The 20811-nt window shown below is 41.3% G+C and overlaps 1 protein-coding gene across 4 annotated transcripts in view; it reads left to right on the plus strand.

The window, feature by feature from the left end:
- The window catches only part of fkbp15a (FKBP prolyl isomerase family member 15a), a 77787-nt gene that overhangs the window by 17256 nt on the left and 39720 nt on the right, over positions 1 to 20811 (plus strand). For 2 of the 4 annotated variants that reach the window (XM_059638226.1, XM_059638227.1), the window contains exons 8-16: positions 346 to 414; positions 3818 to 3961; positions 4489 to 4640; positions 8704 to 8752; positions 9251 to 9367; positions 13424 to 13532; positions 13937 to 14031; positions 16203 to 16305; positions 16612 to 16721. In XM_059638226.1, the coding sequence (XP_059494209.1) occupies positions 346 to 414; positions 3818 to 3961; positions 4489 to 4640; positions 8704 to 8752; positions 9251 to 9367; positions 13424 to 13532; positions 13937 to 14031; positions 16203 to 16305; positions 16612 to 16721 (948 nt within the window). The remainder of the gene's footprint in view (positions 1 to 345; positions 415 to 3817; positions 3962 to 4488; positions 4641 to 8703; positions 8753 to 9250; positions 9368 to 13423; positions 13533 to 13936; positions 14032 to 16202; positions 16306 to 16611; positions 16722 to 20811) is intronic. The other 2 variants (XM_048559073.2, XM_048559077.2) reach the window with 1 other exon arrangement.

Genomic DNA, 20811 nt, shown 5'->3' on the forward strand with positions numbered 1-20811 from the left:
GGTCCATCTTCAAGTCCAGTTGTCATTCCGAACTGGGAGCTTGGTGTTTGAATATAGATTGGGGAAAATTTGACCTTTCGAACACAGCCCAAATTGAAGTGATTGAAAACCTCTGGTTCTAGGGGTCCCACGTTTGAGCAGTCTTTGGCATTTCCTTAACTTGAATGCCAAACAATGCTCATGTCACTGACCATAGAATGGCTGGTGTAGGAAATAGAGAAGAGACACTAGTGCAAAAATAGTTGCCCTGCTGAGGAATGTTGGGTAGGAAAAAGTAGCGGAAGGTCCGTGCGCTTTGTTTTCTGCTCTTTTTCACATTAGCTGTTTCAAACTTCTGTTTTTCAGGTTTTTGATACGAATGTGAATAGAGACAAGTTGTTGCGGCTGAAAATAGGATCTGGGAAAGTGATAAAGGTAAGCCCAGGGTATTGTGGAACAGGAATGGAGACATGGAGGCCTCGGTGGAGTAGGGGATTAGTGGGGTTTGGTGGTAGTGGGATGAATGGAACGTGAGTGGAGTGAATTGTGGGCATTATTAACTGGGGAATTTGACTTGGTTGTGAAAATAAGAATGCAAACTGTAGTACTGTTAAGTACACAGTGAATCAAAGTCATGTGTTGTAACTATCTGTTGCCCATGAGCTAGGTTCAGAACATAAGAATTAGGAGTAGACAATTCAGCCGGTTTGAGCCCACTCTGCCATTTCACATGGTCATGGTTGATCTCATCTCTGCCTCAACTCCACTCTGCTGCCCGCTCCCATAATCTGTCAACCTGTTAATAATTAAAAATCTTTCTCTCTCCTCAAACTTACTCCAGATTCCAGCATCCACCACCTGCAAGTAAGTGAATTCCATAGATTTATGACCCTTTTGAGAGAAGTAATTCCTCCTTCTCTGACATAAATCTGCTACCCCGATCTGAAAACTGACCTCTTGTTCTGGATTATTCCCACAAGAGGAAACATCCTTTTTACTTTGCCAACCACCCCTTGAGCATCTTATGTACACAGGTGGGAGGTGTTCAGAAGTGCAATGAGGCAAAATTAGAGGCATTATGTGCCCATTAGTGAAGGAAAAGACTGGTAAGATTCAGGGACAATGGATGACAGAAGATTTTGACGTCCTAGTCAAGAATAAAGGAAAAATTTTATTTTAGATACAGACAACTTGGTTCAATTGAATCTCTAAATATAAAGAGTGTAGGGGCATAAGTTTGTACTTTGGAGAAAGAAATGGAGTCTAGAGAATGCAGGCAGGATGTTCTGGAGGTCTTAACGAATAGAAAGGTGGATAAATCTCTGGCACCTGGCCTAGAGTATTTCAGAACATCATGGGAAGTAAGTGAGGAAATTGAGACCCCTCGCAGAAATATTTGCATTATCTATACCAATAGGTGAAGTGCCTGATGACTGGGTGACTAATGTTGTACCTTAATTTAAGAAAGGTTGTAAGGAGAAACTGGGGAACTATAGGCCAGAGAGTCTGACTGCCGTTGTGGGTAAACTGTTGGAGATGATTTATAAAATATAGGATTTATGGATATTTAGAGAGGCAGAAATTGATTAGGGATAGTCAGCATGGTTTTGTGTGCGGGAAAAGTGTGTCTCTCAAACTTGATTGAGTTTTTGAGGAAGGTACCAAAAATTTGGGCAGTGCAGTAGATGTTATTTATTTAGATTTTAGTAAAACCTTTGACAAGGTTCCAGAAGGTAGACTTAATTAGTAAAGTTAGGTTACATGGGATTCAGGGTGAGCTTGCCAATTGGATCCATAATTGGCTCAATGACAGGAGAGATAGAGGACAATAGTGGAGGGATAGTAGGAACTGCTGATGCTGGAGAATCTGAGATAACATGGTGTGAAGCTGGATGAACACAGCAGGCCAAGCAGCATCTGAGGCGCAGGAAAGTTTGATGTTACGGGTTGAGACCCTTCTTCAGAAAATTGGTTTCGCATTTGGGTTAAATTGTTAGACATCGAAACTGCCGATGGCTGGAGAATCTGAGATAGCACGGTGTGAAGCTTTTCCGAAGAAGGGCCTCGGCCCGAAATGTCAAACTTTCCTGCTCCTCAGGTGCTGCTTGGCCTGCTGTGTTCATCCAGCTTCACACCATGTTATCTCACAATAATGGAGGGTTGCTTTTCTGACTGGAGGCCTGTATCCAGTGATGTTCCACAGAGATTGGTTCCTGAATCCCCTTTTATTTGTCATTTTATATAAATGATCTGGGTGAGAATATAGAAGGCATGGTTAGTAAGTTTGCAGGTGACCCCAAACTTGGTTCTCTAAGATTACAAAGAGATCATGAACAAATGGGTCAATGGGCTGAAAAATGGCAGACAGTTCAGTCTGGATAATTGTGCAGTATTACATTTTTGTACCGCAAACAAGGGTAAGGGTTATATAGTTAATGGTAGGGCTTTGCGTGGTGTTGTAAAATAGAGGGACCTAGGGTGCTGGTACATTATTCTTAAAAGTTTGCATCACATATAGACAGGGTGGTTTATAAAGGTCTTTGTTACGCTTGCCTTCATTGCTCAGTCCTTTTGAGTATAGGAGTTGGGGAGTCATGTTGAGGTTGTACAGGACATTGAGGCCTCTTCTGGAATATTCTGTCCAGTTCTGGTTGCCCAGTTAAGGGAAGGATGTTATCAAGCTGAAGAGGATTCAGAAGAGATTTACCAGGAGGTTGCTGGGTTTCGAAGGCTTGAGTTATAAAGAAAGACTCGATGGGTTGGAACTACTTTCCCCCTGAAGTGTGGGAATTTGAGAGGCGACCTGATAGAAGTTTATAAAATAATGAGACATAGGAATAGAGTTAATGGTAATTGTCTTTTCCTTAGTAAGGGGAATTTCAAGACTAGGGGGCACATTTTTATGGTGAGAGGGGAGCGATTTTTAAAAAAGACGTGAGGCAAGCTTATGTGGACAGTTGGCACATGGCATGAACTTCCTAAGAAAGTGGTAGATGTGGGTACAATTACAGTATTTGAAAGACATTTAGATAGACATGTGAATAAGAAAGATTTGGTGGGATATGGGCAGGAGCAGGCTGTTGGGACAAGCTTAGTTTGGGACCATGTTCAGTATGGACTGGTGGATGAAGGGTCTGTTTCTGTGCTGCATGACTGTGTGACCTCAATTAGATCTCCCCTCATCCTTTCAAACTTGAGAGCATCAGGAAAAGTACCTCCATGACCAACTTTCTAAAAGCTTTTGGCTCTTCCCTTGATGTTGTCTGGTGAGTTTTTTCAGTTTTGGTGATCTTATTCTGCATGCATGCACCCATCTTAATCTTATGTTTTGGCCCCCTCACTCCTACTTTTAGCCAGGTTCCCTCTAAGTAAGCTATATTTTAATTAATGCTATTCTTAGACCATATTTTCAGTATTTCAAATTTATTTTGTTTGTCCTTGTGAGGGATATACCTGTTAATTCACTAACTACTTTTATTGGCTTTGGTAATGGATTCTCCTACACTCTGTCAAAATCTTTCTCGTCCTTTTAGGTTTGGCATCACTTTAATTTACATCCTTTGTCTGTACCCTGAGTGCCCACAGCATTCAAACTTGAGTAATTTTGTCATATGATGGTCAGTGCTGCAAGATCCTTTACTTTGCACTTTGTATTTTAGATGTTGGTGTGAATGGTTACTTGTAGGGTGATAAGAGTCAAACATGTTCCTTAACTGAAGAATATTTGAATATGAATTTCTGATGGAAATCAGCTTTGCAGTTACTTTGACCCATACCAACTCTTGATTTCCATATCAATCTGTTAGGAATTATTTGCTGATCTTCGTAAATTTTGCAGGGCTGGGAAATTGGGATGCTGGGAATGAAGAAGAATGGAAGGAGACTATTGATCGTGCCTCCAAGTTTGGCATATGGATCACAGGGAATACCAAACCGAGTTCCAACCAATGCCACGCTAATCTTTGAAGTGGAGGTTAAAAGGGTAAGTGTTCGTTAAGGAGGATTAAGTTTTCATTCCATTCCAGGCTAAGGCTAAGCCATGTCTGGCTTATTTTGGGAATAGATGCTGATTGATCCAATCAGGGCTGGGGAAAATAACAATGTGGTTCGAGCTGGCATCCACTTTGAAGATTTCCCCTTGGAATTTCAGTGGATGATGATTGTGGATTTAATCAATGATTCAAATTGATTATGCGAGCAAAGGATAACACATTACTTATGCAATGATGTGTGTTGTTTTAATGTATAGAACAGGGTTTCCTGAAAATTTGTTTGGGCGTAGTGTGGCTTATTTTATGAAGAATTTTAGTTTTCTATATTCTAACACTTTTTCAGACCTACTAAACAGCCAGCTTGTCATTGCATATTCACACTGATAGCTGAACTGATCACTGAAGATCTTAGGTTGTTTTACCAGTTCGGTGAATTGGTGATGGACAGGGAGGTGTTGTTTGGATATTTCTGAACTAGAAAGCTCACTTTGTCACTCTTTGTCACTCTTTGTCATAGGTTAAATTTGCAAAGGAATCTGGGTTTGACAAGCAGAGTACCAGCTCTCATGAATCTACTGCATCTTCACCAGCCCCCAGCATAGAAAGCCTGGCCACAGAAACTGCGATCCCAGCACCAGTGTCTGTGCCTCCAAAGCCTGGGTATGAAAGGTGTCTAACATGGCTAGCTTTCAGTTCTTCTGGTTCCACTGACTTGTTCCTTTCCCATGCACGTTCTCCCTGCGTCTGCATGGGTTTCCTCCGGGTGCTCAGGTTTCCTCCCACAGCCCAGAGATGTGCAGGCTAGGTGGATCGGCCATGCTAAATTACCCATTGTGTTCAGGGGAGTGTGGGTTATAGGGGAATGGGTCTGGGTGGGATGCTTCAAGGGGCAGTGTGGACTTGTTGGGCCGAAGGGCCTGTTTCCACACTGTAGGGAATCTAATCTAATCTAATCTTACAATCTTGTTGAGCTGTGCTATAGAGTAGTTAGTTACATTTCAGATTTTGAGAATTTGGAGGGTTCCTTTTGACAAAAAGATGATCTAATGCTGCACTCCCTTTCCGAGATAGAACACTACACAATGTGTTCTGAAGCTCAACCACCTGAGTCTGTTCTTTGACATAAAGATTAAAAATTGCTGGGGATGCCAGGTCAGACAGCATATAACTATATTAATATTTCAAGTCTGTCACCTTGCGTTTGAACTGGCAAAAGTTAAATGTAACAGGATTTAAGCAAATGAAGGTGAGGAGAGTAAGCGAAGAACAAATTGAAAGGCCCACAACAAAGTAGAAGGCAGGAGAGCTTAAATGATGAAAGTTTGTGGCGCAGTCACAATACAAGTTTTAATAAAAGTGTTTCCAGACCTGATGTGTCTAGTTGTGATGATACTGAGGTTTTAAGATGCGATTTTTAAGCTTCAACTTTTTCCAAAATCTTTTGAGGTTATGATCAGTATTTACAATTGCTTCATATATATTACTGACAATGGAAGTGCTGAAATGTTGTGATGCCAGCACCTAGCTCAAGTTCTTCTCCTCAATTGTGGGATATTCGATTATCCAATTTTCCGGAGAAAGAATGGCCTGTTGGTGTATCTTACGGTCATCTTGTTGCAAGAGCTTCAACACCGACACCTACATCTACATCAATTGTGTTGATAACCGCTTTAAATGGTCTTGTGTAATTAGGTGTGGCTAACACTGGGGCAGTGGTTAACACAGATTTCAGGCTGTCAGATGCCTTCTGACATTCCTCAGTCCACTGAAATTTTCTGCACTCCAACAATGGCAACCACACTGCCAAAATTAGGTATGGACTTCTGATAAAAGTATCTCAGTCCCAGGAATTATAGTATATCTCTTTTTGCCGACAGTATGGGAAAACTCCTCGATAACCTTTTTGATTTTGCATTCTATGGGGCCATTTATCCATATCCAGTGACTGGGCTTTTATAAATTCACTCTAAGCCAGGTTTATCACAAAGCCTGCCCGACCCCCCACCTCCATCCCCCCAAAAAAATCACCTGAAGAATTCCAATAGTTCCTGCAAATGTTCCTTCCATGTGTGACTATAAATCACCATATCACCTATCTGCACCCCACACTTGGGAATTTTCAAAATAACTATTGATTAGTCTTTCAAAAATGCATCAGCAACATTTCGTACCAAATGGCGTGACTTTAAACTAGTACATTTGGTGTCTTAAAAGCTGAAATTGTCTTCACTTTTTTGGATTAAAGGTACCTGCCAATTTCCTCCTGAGTAAGTCTAACTTTGAAATGTATGTTGCTTGTCCTGTCTTCTCAATACAGTGTTCCAAACGTGAAATAGGATTAAAAATCAGTGTGTAATTGCATTGACTTTGCCATAGCCTGCACATAGTTGTTGGGTACCATCTGGTTTCGGTGCCATTACTGTGAGTGAGCACTTGTTGCTGCAACTCATTTTGATTAAGTTGGCTTTGTCTTTGAGCATGTGTTCAATTCTTTTTGAACTTGCGCCAACTTTAGAGGGTTACGTCTATAAGGATGTCACTTAATTGGAATAGCATTTCCTGTATCTACATCATGTGTAATTAGATTAACATTTCCTGATTTATTCCCAAATATCTCCCGTGTGATTGTAGTTACTCCTTCAAATTTTTAAGAACCTCCTCACTGCCCGGTTCAGAATCATCCGAACTTGGTTCTTCACTCTTTTTCAACTAATAACACATTCTCCTTTGCTTTCTTTCCCTATTAAAATACCTTTTGAACATATACAAAAACTGAAATTGTCGGAAAAGTTGAGCAGGTCTGGCAGCATTTGTGGAGAGAATTCAGAGTTAACGTTTGGGTTTGAGTGGCTCTGCCTTTGAGTCCAACAATCTGAAACCCACACCTTGACAAGAGTCTGAATTTGTTACAAACTAGACCCAACTCCCTCAAAATACATTAAGATGATAGTCTAGCCCCTAAGTTTTCTTATTTTAAATGTAGGTGTAAGGCGCCACATTCCAGATGCAATTCCATTCATCAAATTAGTTTCAAACAAAATATGCCTTATTTTTATAATACTTAAAATACAGACAAAATAAAAATCAAAGACAAGAATTGGCTTAACTGTAACTTTATTGAAATGCATAACTAAGGGATGGATATGTTAATTACTACTAATTAACCGTTCCAATGTAGTAACATTCCATAAACACACCCTTGACAAAGGCAAATTCAGTAAAATTGACTTGTCTACAGTTTTAGCAGCAGGAAGAGAACCTCAGCTTTTAGCTGTAACAAAGATGAATAAGAGCTTCCACCTCCAGATTCAAGACCCCAGCATGTGCTCCTGAAGGCTAAAACTAAAATTAATCCTGTATTTGTGGGAGCTTGACCCCACACCAAAACTGCAGATAAAATCAGATGAACAAAGAACAAAGAAACCTACAGCACAGGAACAGGCCCTTCGGCCCTCCAAGCCTGCGCCGATCAAGATCCTCTGTCTAACCTATCATCTATTTACTAACGGTCTGTGTCCATTTGCTCCCTGCCCATCCATGTACCTGCCCAAATATATCTTAAAAGACGCTAACGTGTCTGCGTCTACCACCTCCCCTGGCAACGCATTCCAGGCGCCCACCACCCTCTGTGTAAAGAACTTTCCATGCATATCTCCCTTAAACTTTCCTCCTCTCACTTTGAACTCATGACCCCTAGTAATTGAGTCCCCCACTCTGGGAAAAAGCTTTTTGCTATCCACTAATTCACCCAATCAAACTATTAGACTCCGACACAATCTGTGTTACATCAATAATAAAAACAGTATAAAATCGATATTCAAACAGCATGTAATAAATCTTTTTTACATCAGAAATAAAGCCTAATAATCTACATTTGATCACAATGTCAGAGAGCTCTGTTACACCAGTAATATACCTAATCAAAGAGCACTGCAACAGCATGCAAGGAAGTTGTTACATCGGAAATTAATGCTACCAGTCTGCATTCTAACAAAGTCTGATAAAGTTATGTTACAGCAGTAATAAAAATAATCAATTTGCTGTCTAACAGTGTACCACGGCTCCATTACACCAATAATCATCCCTATCAATCAATATTCTAACACATGGTAAGAAAGCTCTGTTGCAGCAAAACTAAATGCTACAAGTCTGCCCTCTAACACTGCTAAAGCTCTGTTATTCCGGAATGAGTGCAGAGATTGCTGAACTCTGCTGTTTCTGAAGGCAGTAAAGTGCCTACTTGAATGATCAGGTCTTGCTTGTCAACTAAATAGAGATCCTCAAACTCTGTCTCCTGTAGTGCGGTTGAGGAGGGAAATAAATGCTCCTCTTGTCAGTGATGCGCATGGTATGAAACTTTTTCTTTTTTAGTGTATCCAGACTTTTGATGTAAGTGTTACAATGTAGTATTTGTGCCAGAGATATTTTAACTGTATATTGGTGCCCCCCCTCCCCCCCACCATTGAAGACCGTTATCAAGTAGAATTTGCTTCAGGGTCCAATTTCACTTTGCTGTACACCGCACCCTCTATGGATGCATTTGATAAGGCTTAATTTGGGGAGTTTTGAGCGTTAGTGCCAGATACCAATTTGATTTATTTGAGAGAGGAGCTCTTTGTGGCATTTTGGATGTACTGAGTTATCAGAAATCCCTTTGTAGATAAAAAGGGAAATGGGTTCATCCTTAAAAAGCTGTTAATAAATAACGTTTATCCATTTTTGTGCTTTTCAGGGAGCATGTGGTGCGGGCCAAGTCTAATTCACTAAGTGACGCGTTGGCTGTAAGTAAGAGTTCTCCTTTATTGTTTTTGTTGTACCATGACCTCTTTCTGCTGTTCAGTTATCTTTTCATTTTTCTTTTTGGTCATTGTGATTCTGCTTTCCACCTCATCTGCTTTTACTTCCTGTGTGAATCTTGAATTGAAAGCGAGTCAGGCAACTAGTTTCTGATATCTGCCACTGTTGTTCAATTGCAATGTATGGAAGAGATGCACGCAGCTCTGATTCCTCCTTGGTATTTCTGCAAAGTGACGTGACTGAAAATAGGAATGCGGCAAATAGAGTTGTGATCGTGAATGCGTGTTGAACCACTTCGTGATGCTGGACTTCATATAGCCATATTTCTGAAACTGTAGACTTTGTGGCTCACTCAGTCCACATTTCTATTTCTGTATCAAATCGAAATTTCGTCAGTTAGTGCTAAGTAATTGAGTTCAGTACCATTTTCTTGTTTTTTGCTTACAGTTACACGTAATCATTGTCTTTTGTTCTCCCCCTAGAATCCAGACACCATGAAAGCCAAGTTGATTTCACGAATGGCAAAGATGGGTCAGCCAATGCCATTTCTTACAGGAGCTCTCTCTGCGCAGCCTGACTCCAGTGACTCTGAGCTTGAGGTAAAAATTTAGCAAGGCCCACACTTCTGTTTATTTTCGTCTATATTATTCACCTTACAATATTTCAATACATCTGCTTTCTGTACGAATGAGTTTTTTTTGGTTCTGATTGGTTCTAAGCCATGTGGGGGAAATGCAAGAGAGAGAACTGATGAGCCTTGGTGGATATTTTGGGTTGGGGTGGTGGCGGCTGTGGGGGAATGGAGGGGATAAGGAGGAGTGCTATCCTAAACCTTAACAGACATGGCTAGCTGCCTAAAAGTAAATTATTGAACAAAATTTAAAAATTATATTTCAAATAGCTCCTTGTTTATTGCTTATGGCAAATGTGCTGTTTTATAAGAAATGGTCTTTAGAATATAATGTGGAATGTCTTTGCATGGGGGTGGTGGGGGAGGGATCATATTCATCATTTAAGTCAGTGAGTTCTTGTCAGGGGACTTCATAAACTCCAGTGTCCAGTAACTGGCTTCCTCACTTCATTTTAAAATTAATATACTCTGAATCTGTAACAAAGTGACACAGGCCACGTTCAACATTTCCTTGTAGGTAAAGATAGTTTGGGACAGCATCATTGTCACCGTTTTACACAGGGTGTAAACAGAAAATATAGAAGCAGGAGTAAGCCACTCAGTCATCAAGCCTGCTTCGTCATTCAGTATGTTCATGGCTGATCCTTCATCTCAAAGTCATACTCGGGCTTTCCCTCCGTACCTCTTGACATGTTTTAGCTTTTAGAAATTTCTTTCTGTTAAATATATCCAGTGACTTTGCCTCCACAGCTTTTTCTGGGAGAGAATTTCACAGGGTTCACACTGAAGAAATTCTTCCTGTTTTTAATCCAAAATGGTCTACTGCAAATTTTGAGACATTGAGAACATGTTCTGGATCCCCACCCAAGGGAAACATCATCCACACATACAATCGGTTGAGCTCTGTCAGAATTTTAAACTTTTCAGTGAGATTTCCCGTCACTTTCCTAAGCTCCAGTTAATACGGACTTGGTTGACCGTGTCTTTTTCTTTGTGCATCAAACTTGCCATCCTAGAAGTCAGTCTGGTTAACTTCTGTTGTAATCGCTCCTATGGCAAATGTTTCTTTAGGGTAAGGACACCATAATTGCAAACAATACACCAGGTGTGGTTTCACTAAGGCTTTATACAGCTACCGGATAACTTCCTTCCTCCTGTACTGAAACAATCTTGCAATGAAGGCTAACATACTGTTTGCTGCACCCACATGTCTGCTTGCAATCACCAGTGCCCAGGGGCATCCAGGTCCCTTTTCACATCATTTTCTAATCTATCACCAATTCAATAATACTCTGCCAGTCTATCTTTATTTCCTAAGTTAATGGAAACTTATCTACATTATGTTGTATCTGTCATGCATTTGCCCACTCTGTCACCTTGAAGCCTCCTTGCTCTAACTCCCATTTAGTTATGTGTCATCAGCAAACTTGGGAATATTACTTTGGTTCTCTCATCCAGATCACTGATATGTTACATACAGCTGGGGACCAAGCACTGATCCCTGGGGCACCCATTTGTCACCACCTTCCACTCTGAAAACAACCCATTTATTGCTACTCTGTATCTCGTTTAATTCTCAATCTGAAGTGATTAGCATATTACCACCATTCACATTTTGTTTGAATTTGAGCACCAACCTCTGATGTGGGACATTATCAAAAGCTTTCTGAAATTCCAATTAACCATGATCACTTCTCGCATTGATTCCACTATTGTGTTCTCAAACAAAAAATTGCAGTCAATTTATCAGGCACTGTTTTCATAAATCAAGGTTGACTTAGAAAATGCTGTTGGAATCAGAGTTATCGCATCGTTTAGGCTTCAGCATTTGCCTGCTACTAATGCTGTGCAAATGAGTTTGTAATTCCTGATATTTCTCCCTCGCTTCCTTTTTTAAACAGTGAGGCTACATTTGACATCCTCCAATCTGTTCATAATTTGAAGGATTTTGGAAGATAACAAATGAATCCACTACTTGCAAGGCTGCCACCTTCAGCACCCTTTTGATTTATGTTATTGAGCCCTGGAATTTATCCATTTTCAGTTCCTTCAATTTTTGCAGTACTACTTTTTTACCTAATGCTGTTAAACCTCTTTCAATTCCTACTTAGCCAGAGACACTTGCACTTTTTTTGGAAGTTGTTGGTGTTGTTGCCTTTGGAGACAGAACTAAAGCAGTTATTTAATTGTTCCTCGTTCTTCTGTTTCCGATTGTAAGGGGCCTACATTTGCCTGCCGTATTTTTTCTTTTTTTCTTACAAAACAAAGCTCTTGCAGTACTCTCTTGCAATTTTACTCTGCAACGCAACTTTTCCCCTCTTAATTGATCTCTTGGTCCTCCTTTGAGTTCTGAGTATTCTCCTGTCCCCAGATTTGTTACTTTTTCCAACAATTTTCTATGACTTTTTTTCTATCTAATACTGTTCTTAATTTATTTTGTTTGTTGTAGTTTGGCCACTTTTCCTGTTACATTCTGTTGTCCGTAAGAAATGTGAGCAACTTTTAATGTATGCATTATTCTATGTATTAACTGTTGCTTATTCACTTAGACTGTGTAACTTCATTATATCACAGCCAACTTGTCCCCCATATCTTTGTTTAGATTTCGTTCAGATTGAACTACTTCACTTTCTATGTTGAAGAATTTTGATCACACATCCCCTCGCCCCAGAACGTTCTCAGCAATATTATTAAACCCCTTCACGTTGCACAAAACCAAATCTAGGATAACCTATTTCCCCCATGTGGTTCTTTGTGGTATTAGTCTGTTAAAAATTCTTGTACTCATTCCAGGAATTCATCTGCCACCAAGCAACTAATGTGGTTTTCCCAATCTGAATGTAAATTAAAGCTAGCTATGATGACTGTTTATTCCTATTCCTGACATAATCACTGTGGTTTGGAGGCCAATCAACACCAACCACTAAGGTTTTCTGCACCTTATTGTTTCTTGGCTCCTCTCAGACAGATTCAACATTCAGATTTCCTCGGCCAATGCCTTTTCTTGATATTATACTGAGTTTGTCTTTTAACAATAACGACCCCACCAACTTTCATTTTGTTGGAACTTCCAAAGGATTGAATACCAACCATTCCACCACCCTCTCCCAGATCATTGTCTAGGGCTGAACCAATTTGTTTGTAACCATGGTGCTCTACGCAGTCACCAAACTGAATTTCTAAATACGTCTTCCGTTCGCCTCCTTTTCTGATTCCCAAATCTCTCCATTTCGCATCCAATCAATCTGCTTGTGCAACCTTCACCTTGTCATCTCTGGTCTCTTACTCCAATGCACCCCAGACTGCCCCTTCATGCTTCAGTTCTGTATTGTTCTGTACTCTGCAGCCAAAAAGACTTGCACAAACTATGTTCTTATCACTCAACTCTTCTATTCTTGGCTTTTCAAATACTAATTTTTCAACTCTTGTTTTAAATTTCTTCATGACTCTTCTCTTACCAAAGTCTGCAGTCTTCTCTAATCGTACCACCATGCCGACTCCATTCTTGCCAAACTCTCCCAGACTCTTGTTCTTTCCTGTTGTGCAGCAATTGTGCGCTAAGAGCACATTCCTTCCCTAAACCCACCTGGCTTAACTTTCATTTTTTTTTCTGACCATTCTTTTGTTTTCAACCATCTTTGCCTAAACTGGTAATTCTTTCTATGAGCTCCTTTATTAAGTGTCCACATATCACTTTTTGATTAGACCTCTAAATTGGAAAGGACTCTTTCTGTAAGAGGCATTATATAAATTAGGTTTATCCTTGTTATCTTCATTCCTAGGTGGTTAAATTCTAATCTGAAAGCTTTTCATATCCAGTTCCTTACTCTGTCCAGCCATAAGGATTTATTTAAGATGTAAAGAGGTCCCATTTGTTTGACCTTGACAATCTATCTCCATACATCAGATACGTCTTTGCATTGGGTATTGAGTTGTTGCGAGCTGGCTTGATTACGGCTGAGCACTTGTTCTTGTTTTTATTTTCTTCACCCACCATTTCCTTAATCCTGTATCAATCCAACAGGATCATTCATTGAAGGCTGCCCCACTTGCTGCTCCATCTCCTGCCCCATCATCGATTCCGCACACTGCACATCCTGTTCACAATCTGCCTCCACAGCAGCCAGCACCAGGTAGAGTGTCTGTTCAGTTAACTTTGACCCTCTCGTTGCCTATTCTGTTATATTTTAAGATTTGAACCTATGGTGTCTCTGTGAGATTAATTTAACTTGGGAAATGTAGAAATTTTATTTGAGTCGCAAGTCCTTCGGTTTGCTTGGTGCCTTGATCTGTCATAAAGCTACTGTTGCTAATGTGGCAATAATGATGTCTCTACAGGCTGGAGAATGAAGAGATCCCTTGTTCTCTGTGGCATCATGCCACATTAGTCTCCTGCTCGCTACGAAGCAGCTAGATCTCAAATGTTAACCAGTTTAATTTCACACTTTAGAGTACTCATCTATTTGTCATTCCTTGCAGGCAAATGTTTTCTGAATTTATCATATTTTGTCTGTTTTTTTTCCCCCTGTATTAACAGGGTCTGTTTCCATGCACACATCCTCTTCTGCAGCACTATTACCAGTCACACTTTCTGCACAACAAGGACTGGCTGGCAGTGGACAGACTTTCCAGGTACATTAAAATAGCTTCCATCAGTTTAGATTCAAGAGGATAGGCAAGTGGCATAACTTGTGAATTTCAGGCGTCATGAAACTTGGAATGCTGAGGATTGTCTCAACTCACATTGTAATACAGACGTTTTCCTGTCTGAATGTTTTGAGTTAAATTTGCCCAAATGAACCTTCCACTATATGGAATAATTGTGACTTAACTTTTCTGATGCAAAGCTTGGGGTATAGTTATCTGCTGACTGAGGTCAGTCGCAATGGAGAATGTTTGCTGACAACAAGCCAAAAAGTGACAAGCAAGTTTATAATTTTACAATAATTGTGCAAGGCTTTTTGGGACCTTTTGAGTGTCTTTAAGCATTTGACAACCAATTAATTACTTTTAAATGTCTTTGCCATTGTAATATTGTGAGCACAACAGCCAAGTTGCACACAAAAAACTCTCATAAACAACAATATAATAATCAGATTTTATGATTAAGGGATAAACATTGGCCAGGGCTCGGATCTTCTCATATTGTATATTAGTGGAATCTCCAATTTCTGCATTTCATTAGGCTTTAAATTTCCTTTTTAAGGTACACAATAGTTAAGCTTCTACTTTAACCCTTTGTATGCTCAGTCTGGGGAAGTGGGCTGAAAAATGGCAAATGGAGTTTAACATTGATAAATGTGAGGTGTTGCATTTTAGAAAGTCAGGGTGGGAGTTTCATGGTGAATGGTAGGGCCTTAAGGGGTGCAGCAGAAGACCTTGGAGTTCAGGTGCATAGTTCACTGAAAGTGGAATCACAGGTAGACAGGGAGTGAAGGCAGCTTTGACATACTGCCCTTTATCGGTCAACGATGTTGAATACAGAAGTTGGGATGTTGTGTTGTGTTGTACAGGACGTTGTGAGGTCACACTTGGAGTATTGTGTTCAGTTTTTGTTGCCTTTGCTATAGGAAGGATGTTATTAAACTGGGAAGAGTGCAGCAGAAATTTACAAAGATGTTGTCAGGACTTGAGGGACTGAGTTATAGAGAAAAGTTGGAAAGCTAGAATTTGTTTCTTTAGTGTGCAGGAGACTGAGAAGTGGGTTTCTTTTTATAGAAATGTGTAAGATCATGAGATGCATGTATAGGGTGAACGCCCTCTGGGTTTTTCCCATGGTTGAGGAATCGAGGACTAGAGAACATCAGTTTAAGGTATGAAAGGAAAGAATACATGGGAACCTGAGGGGCAGCTCTTTTTATGCAGAGTGTGGTACTTGTATGCAATGAGCTGCCGGTAGAAGTAGTTGGGATGGGTACATTAACAACTAAAAGCCACTGGGACGAAGACATCGATAGGCAAATTTTAGGAGATGGGCAAAGTGCAGAGAAATGGCATGGATGGGCATTTTGGTCGTCCTGGACCAGTTTAGGCCGAAGGGCCTGTCTCTATGCTGTAGGACTCTCTATGACTAGCATTTTTTATGTTGCTCATACCACTTAATTTCAAGCATTCTTAATGAGACCAATGTTTCTGCATTCTCTGTTCATTGCTGGGCTACTTGGTAAACCTTACTGATATTGCGTTGTTGATCAGCACGATGCTGCTTTTTACCAGGCAATGGCAAATGGCTTCATGCACTAACAGTGAGTCTGCACTAGAGTAAACTGTTCATTTGAGCTTGGTCACTTCCTGATCCTTGACACTAGTTAGAAAAGTGAAAAGGATGCTATTTGTTCTGGAGGAAGAGCTGTGAAGTTGGCATCCATGATTGAAAATTTAAAGGTAGACTGAAAACCGGCAGGGCAGCCCAGTAGTTAGCACTGCTGCCTTTCAGCACCAGGGACCTGGGTTCAGTTTTACACTCGGGTGACTGTGTGGAGTTTGAACATGTCCCTGTGACTGTGCGGGTTTCCTCTGGGTGCTCTGGTTTCCACCCACAGCCCAAAGAGGTGCAAGGATAGCACTTTGATCATGCTGAATTGCCCTGTCCAGGGATGTGTGGATTAGGTGTGCTAGTCATCGGAAATATAGGCTAGGGGGATGGGTCTGGGTGGGTTGCTCTTTGGAGAGTTGGTGTGGACTTGTTGGACCGAATGGCCTGTTTCCACGCTATAGAGATTCTATCATCTATAAAGGAAATTTGAGGATTCTGTTTAAATGAAAACAATTCCATAGTCTTTTCAATCTCTTCTGTCATTCAGCCATATACAGGGATATCCTATGGTTACCCACCAGGTCCTGCTGCGCAGACCCAGATTCAGACAGTTGCACCGATGTTCCCAGCCCAAGCACCTCAGTACCAAGGTACGTGTGTGTTGGAATTGTAATGGGCATTATGCTAATCTGATTATATTTTTTGTTAGTGTTAAGCTTCTGGAATGAATCTTAAATTGAGAATCTGTATTTGCAATCTGATAACTGGTACTTGCTAAATCTTTTTTTTCCAGTTTTGTAGATACATGCTCAGCTTTGTGATTCTAGTGTTTGTCCAGTTTGTTGAGCCGCGGGTAGTAAAGCAGCTTGAATAGCATATGGGTAAAAAGCTGTTCCAAGCAAAATATTTCAACACTTAGTATACATTGTTGTGCATCTTCTCTTGTGTTTTAATAGCTGCAGGAGATGTCACTTCCTTTATGATGACAGAGGCACGTCAGCACAACACGGAGATTCGACTAGCTATCAGTAAGGCATCTGATAAAATTGACCAGCTTTCTCTTAAGGTGGGTTGCTATTAGAATCTTCAGCTCAGCATGTTTCAGAACACTGGATCAACAACTGAGGCCAGTGAGCACTAATAGTGCTATCAGTTACAGATATTAGCCTGTTTGATCATAGGTTTTCAGATATTCTGGCTGTAGTCAATGAATATTCTCCACAGCTGCCAGCAGCATCACTGTTTGTTTGTCGCTGGTTGAAAGTCCTGAAACACCTTTCCTCGGGCACAATGGATGCACCTACACCAGGTGGATAGCTCTGTCATGAGAATGTGGCTCATCACACCTTGAGGGCCGTTGGGGATGAGCACCAAAGGCTGACCTTTCCGGCCCCCCACATTCCGTGAAAGATTTTTTAAAAAACTTCCATGACCCAAGAACTAAATTTTCAGAAATAAATTTGGGGGAAGATAAAATCAGGCTTGACTTTTGCAGCACCCAGCTGACTGCTGTTACTGTTGCAAGGTGATCGCAAAAATATAGGGACATGGAATTCAGCTGCAAAGCCAAGGATATACCAGCTTGACAGAACGAGGCAAGAGTGATGCTGGCAGTCAAAAGCCGAGATGGGATGGATAAAATGTGCATAACAAGTGGGAAAGGTGCACCATTTCACAAGCCACCTCAAATGTGTAATTGGCCAATGAAACAACAAAGATGAAGAGTTTGCCTGATGGACTGTTATTTTCGAAAAAGTACTTAACACCAAATTTCATCTTGAACAGGAAACAATTGTTTATTGTAAATAAACTTAATACTTACTGTTTGTTAAAGAATAGTAATTTACTGCTACGCAGTTCAAGTTATAACCCTTTAAAACACCAAACACACCCTTTTTGTCACACACAAGAGACAGTTTGACACAAATAGAATATTGGAAAAATAAAGGGAGAATCAAATTATGCAGATCAGACTACTCCACAAGAATGCAATGTCTTTGTCACAATTCTTCTGAATTTTAGCAACATTGGCAGTGTTGTCTGCAGAGAGGTTGTTTGATTGGGTTTTGAGAAGATTTGTAGCTCAGGTTGAGTATCTGGATGTGAGTTTGCTCACTGAGCTGGAAGGTTAGTTTTCAGATGTTTCGTCACCATTCTAGGTAACATCATCAGTGAGCCTCCGATGAAGCGCTGGTGTTATGTCCTGCTTTCTATTTATCTGTTTAGGTTTCCTTGGGTTGGTGATGTCATTTTCGGTTCTTTTTCTCAGAGGATGGTAGACTAGCTCCAAATCAATGTGTTTGTTGATGGAGTTCCGGTTGGAATGCCATGCTTCTAGGAATTCTCGTGCTTGTCTCTGTTGGCCCGTCCTAGGATGGACGTGTTGTCCCAATCAAAGTGGAGCCCTTCCTCATCTGTATGTAAGCAAACTAGTGATAGTGGGTCATGTCGTTTTGTGGCTAGTTGATGTTCATATATCCTGGTGGCTAGCTTTCTGCCTGCTTGTCCAATGTAGTGTTTGTCACAGTTCTTGCAAGGTATTTTGTAGATGACGTTCGTTTTGCTTGTTGTCCATATAGGGTCTTTTAAGGGGCAGCACAGTGGCTCAGTGGTTAGCACTGCAGCCTCACAGCACCAAGTACCCGGGTTTGATTCCAGCCTCAGGTAACTGTCTGTGTGGAGTTTACATGTTCTTCCTGTGTCTGCGTGGGTTTCCTCTGGGTGTTCCGGTTTCCTCCCACAGTCCAAAGATGTGCAGGCTAGGTGGATTGACCATGCTAAATTGCCCATAGTGTTCAGGGGTGTGTGGGGGTTATAGGGGGATGGGTCTGGGTGGGATGCTGCAAGGGGTAGTGTGGATTTGTTGGGCCGAAGGGCCTGTTTCCACACTGTAGGGAATCTAATCTAATCTAATCTAAATTCATTAGCTGCTGTTTTAGTGTGTTGGTGGGTTTGTGGGCTACCCTGATGCCAAGAGGTCCGAGTAGTCTGGCAGTCATTTCGGAAATGTCTTTGATGTAGGGGAGAGTGTTTGTGGTTTCTGAGCCTGTTTTGTCTGTTTGTTTGGGTTTATTGCTGAGGAATCGACGGACTGTGTTCATTGACTACCCGTTCTTTTTGAATACGCTGTATAGGTGATTTTCCTCTGCTCTGCGTAGTTCCTCTGTGCTGCAGTGTGTGTGGTGGCTCATTGGAATAATGTTCCAATGCAGCTTCGTTTGTGGGTGTTGGGATGGTTGCTCCTGTAGTTCAGTATTTGGTCCGTATGTGTTGTTTTCCCGTAGACGCTGGTTTAAAGTTCCCCGTTGACTGTTCGCTCTACCGTGACATCTAGGAATGGCAGTTTGTTGTTGTTTTCTTCCTCTTTTGTGAATGTTATGCCAGTAAGCGTATTATTGGTGGTCTCGAAGGTTTCCTCTAATTTGTTTTGTTTAGTGATGACAAAGGTGTCATCCACGTAGTGGACCCAAAGTTTGGGTTGGATGATTGGCAGAGCTGTTTGTTCGAATCTCTGCATTACTGCCTCTGCTAAGAACCCTGATATCGGAGATCCCATGGGTGTACCGTTGGTTTGTCTGTAGGTTTTGTTATTGAAAGTGAAGTGGGTGGTAAGGCATAGGTCCACTAGCTTGATGATGTTGTCCTTGCTGATGAGGTTGGTGGTGTCTGGTGTATGTGTCTTCTGTTCTTCTAATAGTGTAGTCAGTGTTTCTTTGGCCAGGTTGATGTTGATGGATGTGAACAGGGCTGTTACATCAAAGGAAACCATTATTTCATCCTCTTCTATCTTGGTGTCTTTGGTGTTCAGGAATTCTTGGGTGGAGCGAATGGAGTGTTGGGAGTCTTCCACTAGGTGTTTTAGTCTTTGGTGTAGTTCCTTGGCTAATCTGTAGGTAGATAGATAGAAGAGGATGAAATAATGGTCTCCTTTGACGTAACAGCCCTGTTCACATCCATCAACATCAACCTGGCCAAAGAAACGCTGACTACACTATTAGAAAAACCAAAGACACATACACCAGACACCACCAACCTCATCAGCAAGGACAACATCATCAAGCTAGTGGACCTATGCCTTACCACCCACTTCACTTTCAATAACAAAACCTACAGACAAACCAACGGTACACCCATGGGATCTCCGATATCAGGGTTCTTAGCAGAGGCAGTAATGCAGAGACTCGAACAAACAGCTCTGCCAATCATCCAACCCAAACTTTGGGTCCACTACGTGGATGACACCTTTGTCATCACTAAACAAAACAAATTAGAGGAAACCTTCAAGACCATCAATAATACCCTTACTGGCATAACATTCACAAAAGAGGAAGAAAACAACAACAAACTAGATGTCACAGTAGAGCAAACAGTCAATGGGGAACTTCAAACCAGCGTCTACAGGAAAACAACACATACGGACCAAATACTGAACTACAGGAGCAACCATCCCAACACCCACAAACGAAGCTGCATTAGAACATTATTCCAACGAGCCACCACACACTGCAGCACAGAGGAACTAAGAAGAGCAGAGAAAAATCACCGATACAGCGTATTCAAAAAGAACGAGTAGCCAATGAACACAGTCCGCCAATTTTCTCAGCAACAAACCCAAACAAACAGACAAAACAGGCTCAGAAACCATAACCACTCTCCCCTACATCAAAGACATTTCGGAAATGACTGCCAGACTACTCGGCATCAGGGTAGCCCACAAACCCACCAACACACTAAAACAGCAGCTAATGAATTTAGATTAGATTAGATTAGATTCCCTACAGTGTGAAAACAGGCCCTCGGCTCAACAAGTCCACACTGCCCCTTGCAGCATCCCATCCAGACCCATCCCCCTATAACCCCCACACACTCCTGAACACTATGGGCAATTTAGCATGGCCAATCCACCTAGCCTGCACATCTTTGGACTGTGGGAGGAAACTGGAGCACCCAGACGAAACCCACACAGACACTGGGAGAATGTGCAAACTCCGCACAGACAGTTACCTGAGGCTGGAATTGAACCCGGGTACTTGGTGCTGTGAGGCTGCAGTGTGAACTACTGCCACTGTACTGCCCCTTAAAAGACCCTATACCGACAACAAGCAAAACGAATGTCATTTACAAAATACCTTGCAAAAACTGTGACAAACACTACA

The sequence above is a fragment of the Stegostoma tigrinum genome, chromosome 29 (genome assembly GCF_030684315.1).
Source record: "Stegostoma tigrinum isolate sSteTig4 chromosome 29, sSteTig4.hap1, whole genome shotgun sequence".
In the NCBI taxonomy this organism is placed as follows: Eukaryota; Metazoa; Chordata; class Chondrichthyes; order Orectolobiformes; family Stegostomatidae; genus Stegostoma; species Stegostoma tigrinum.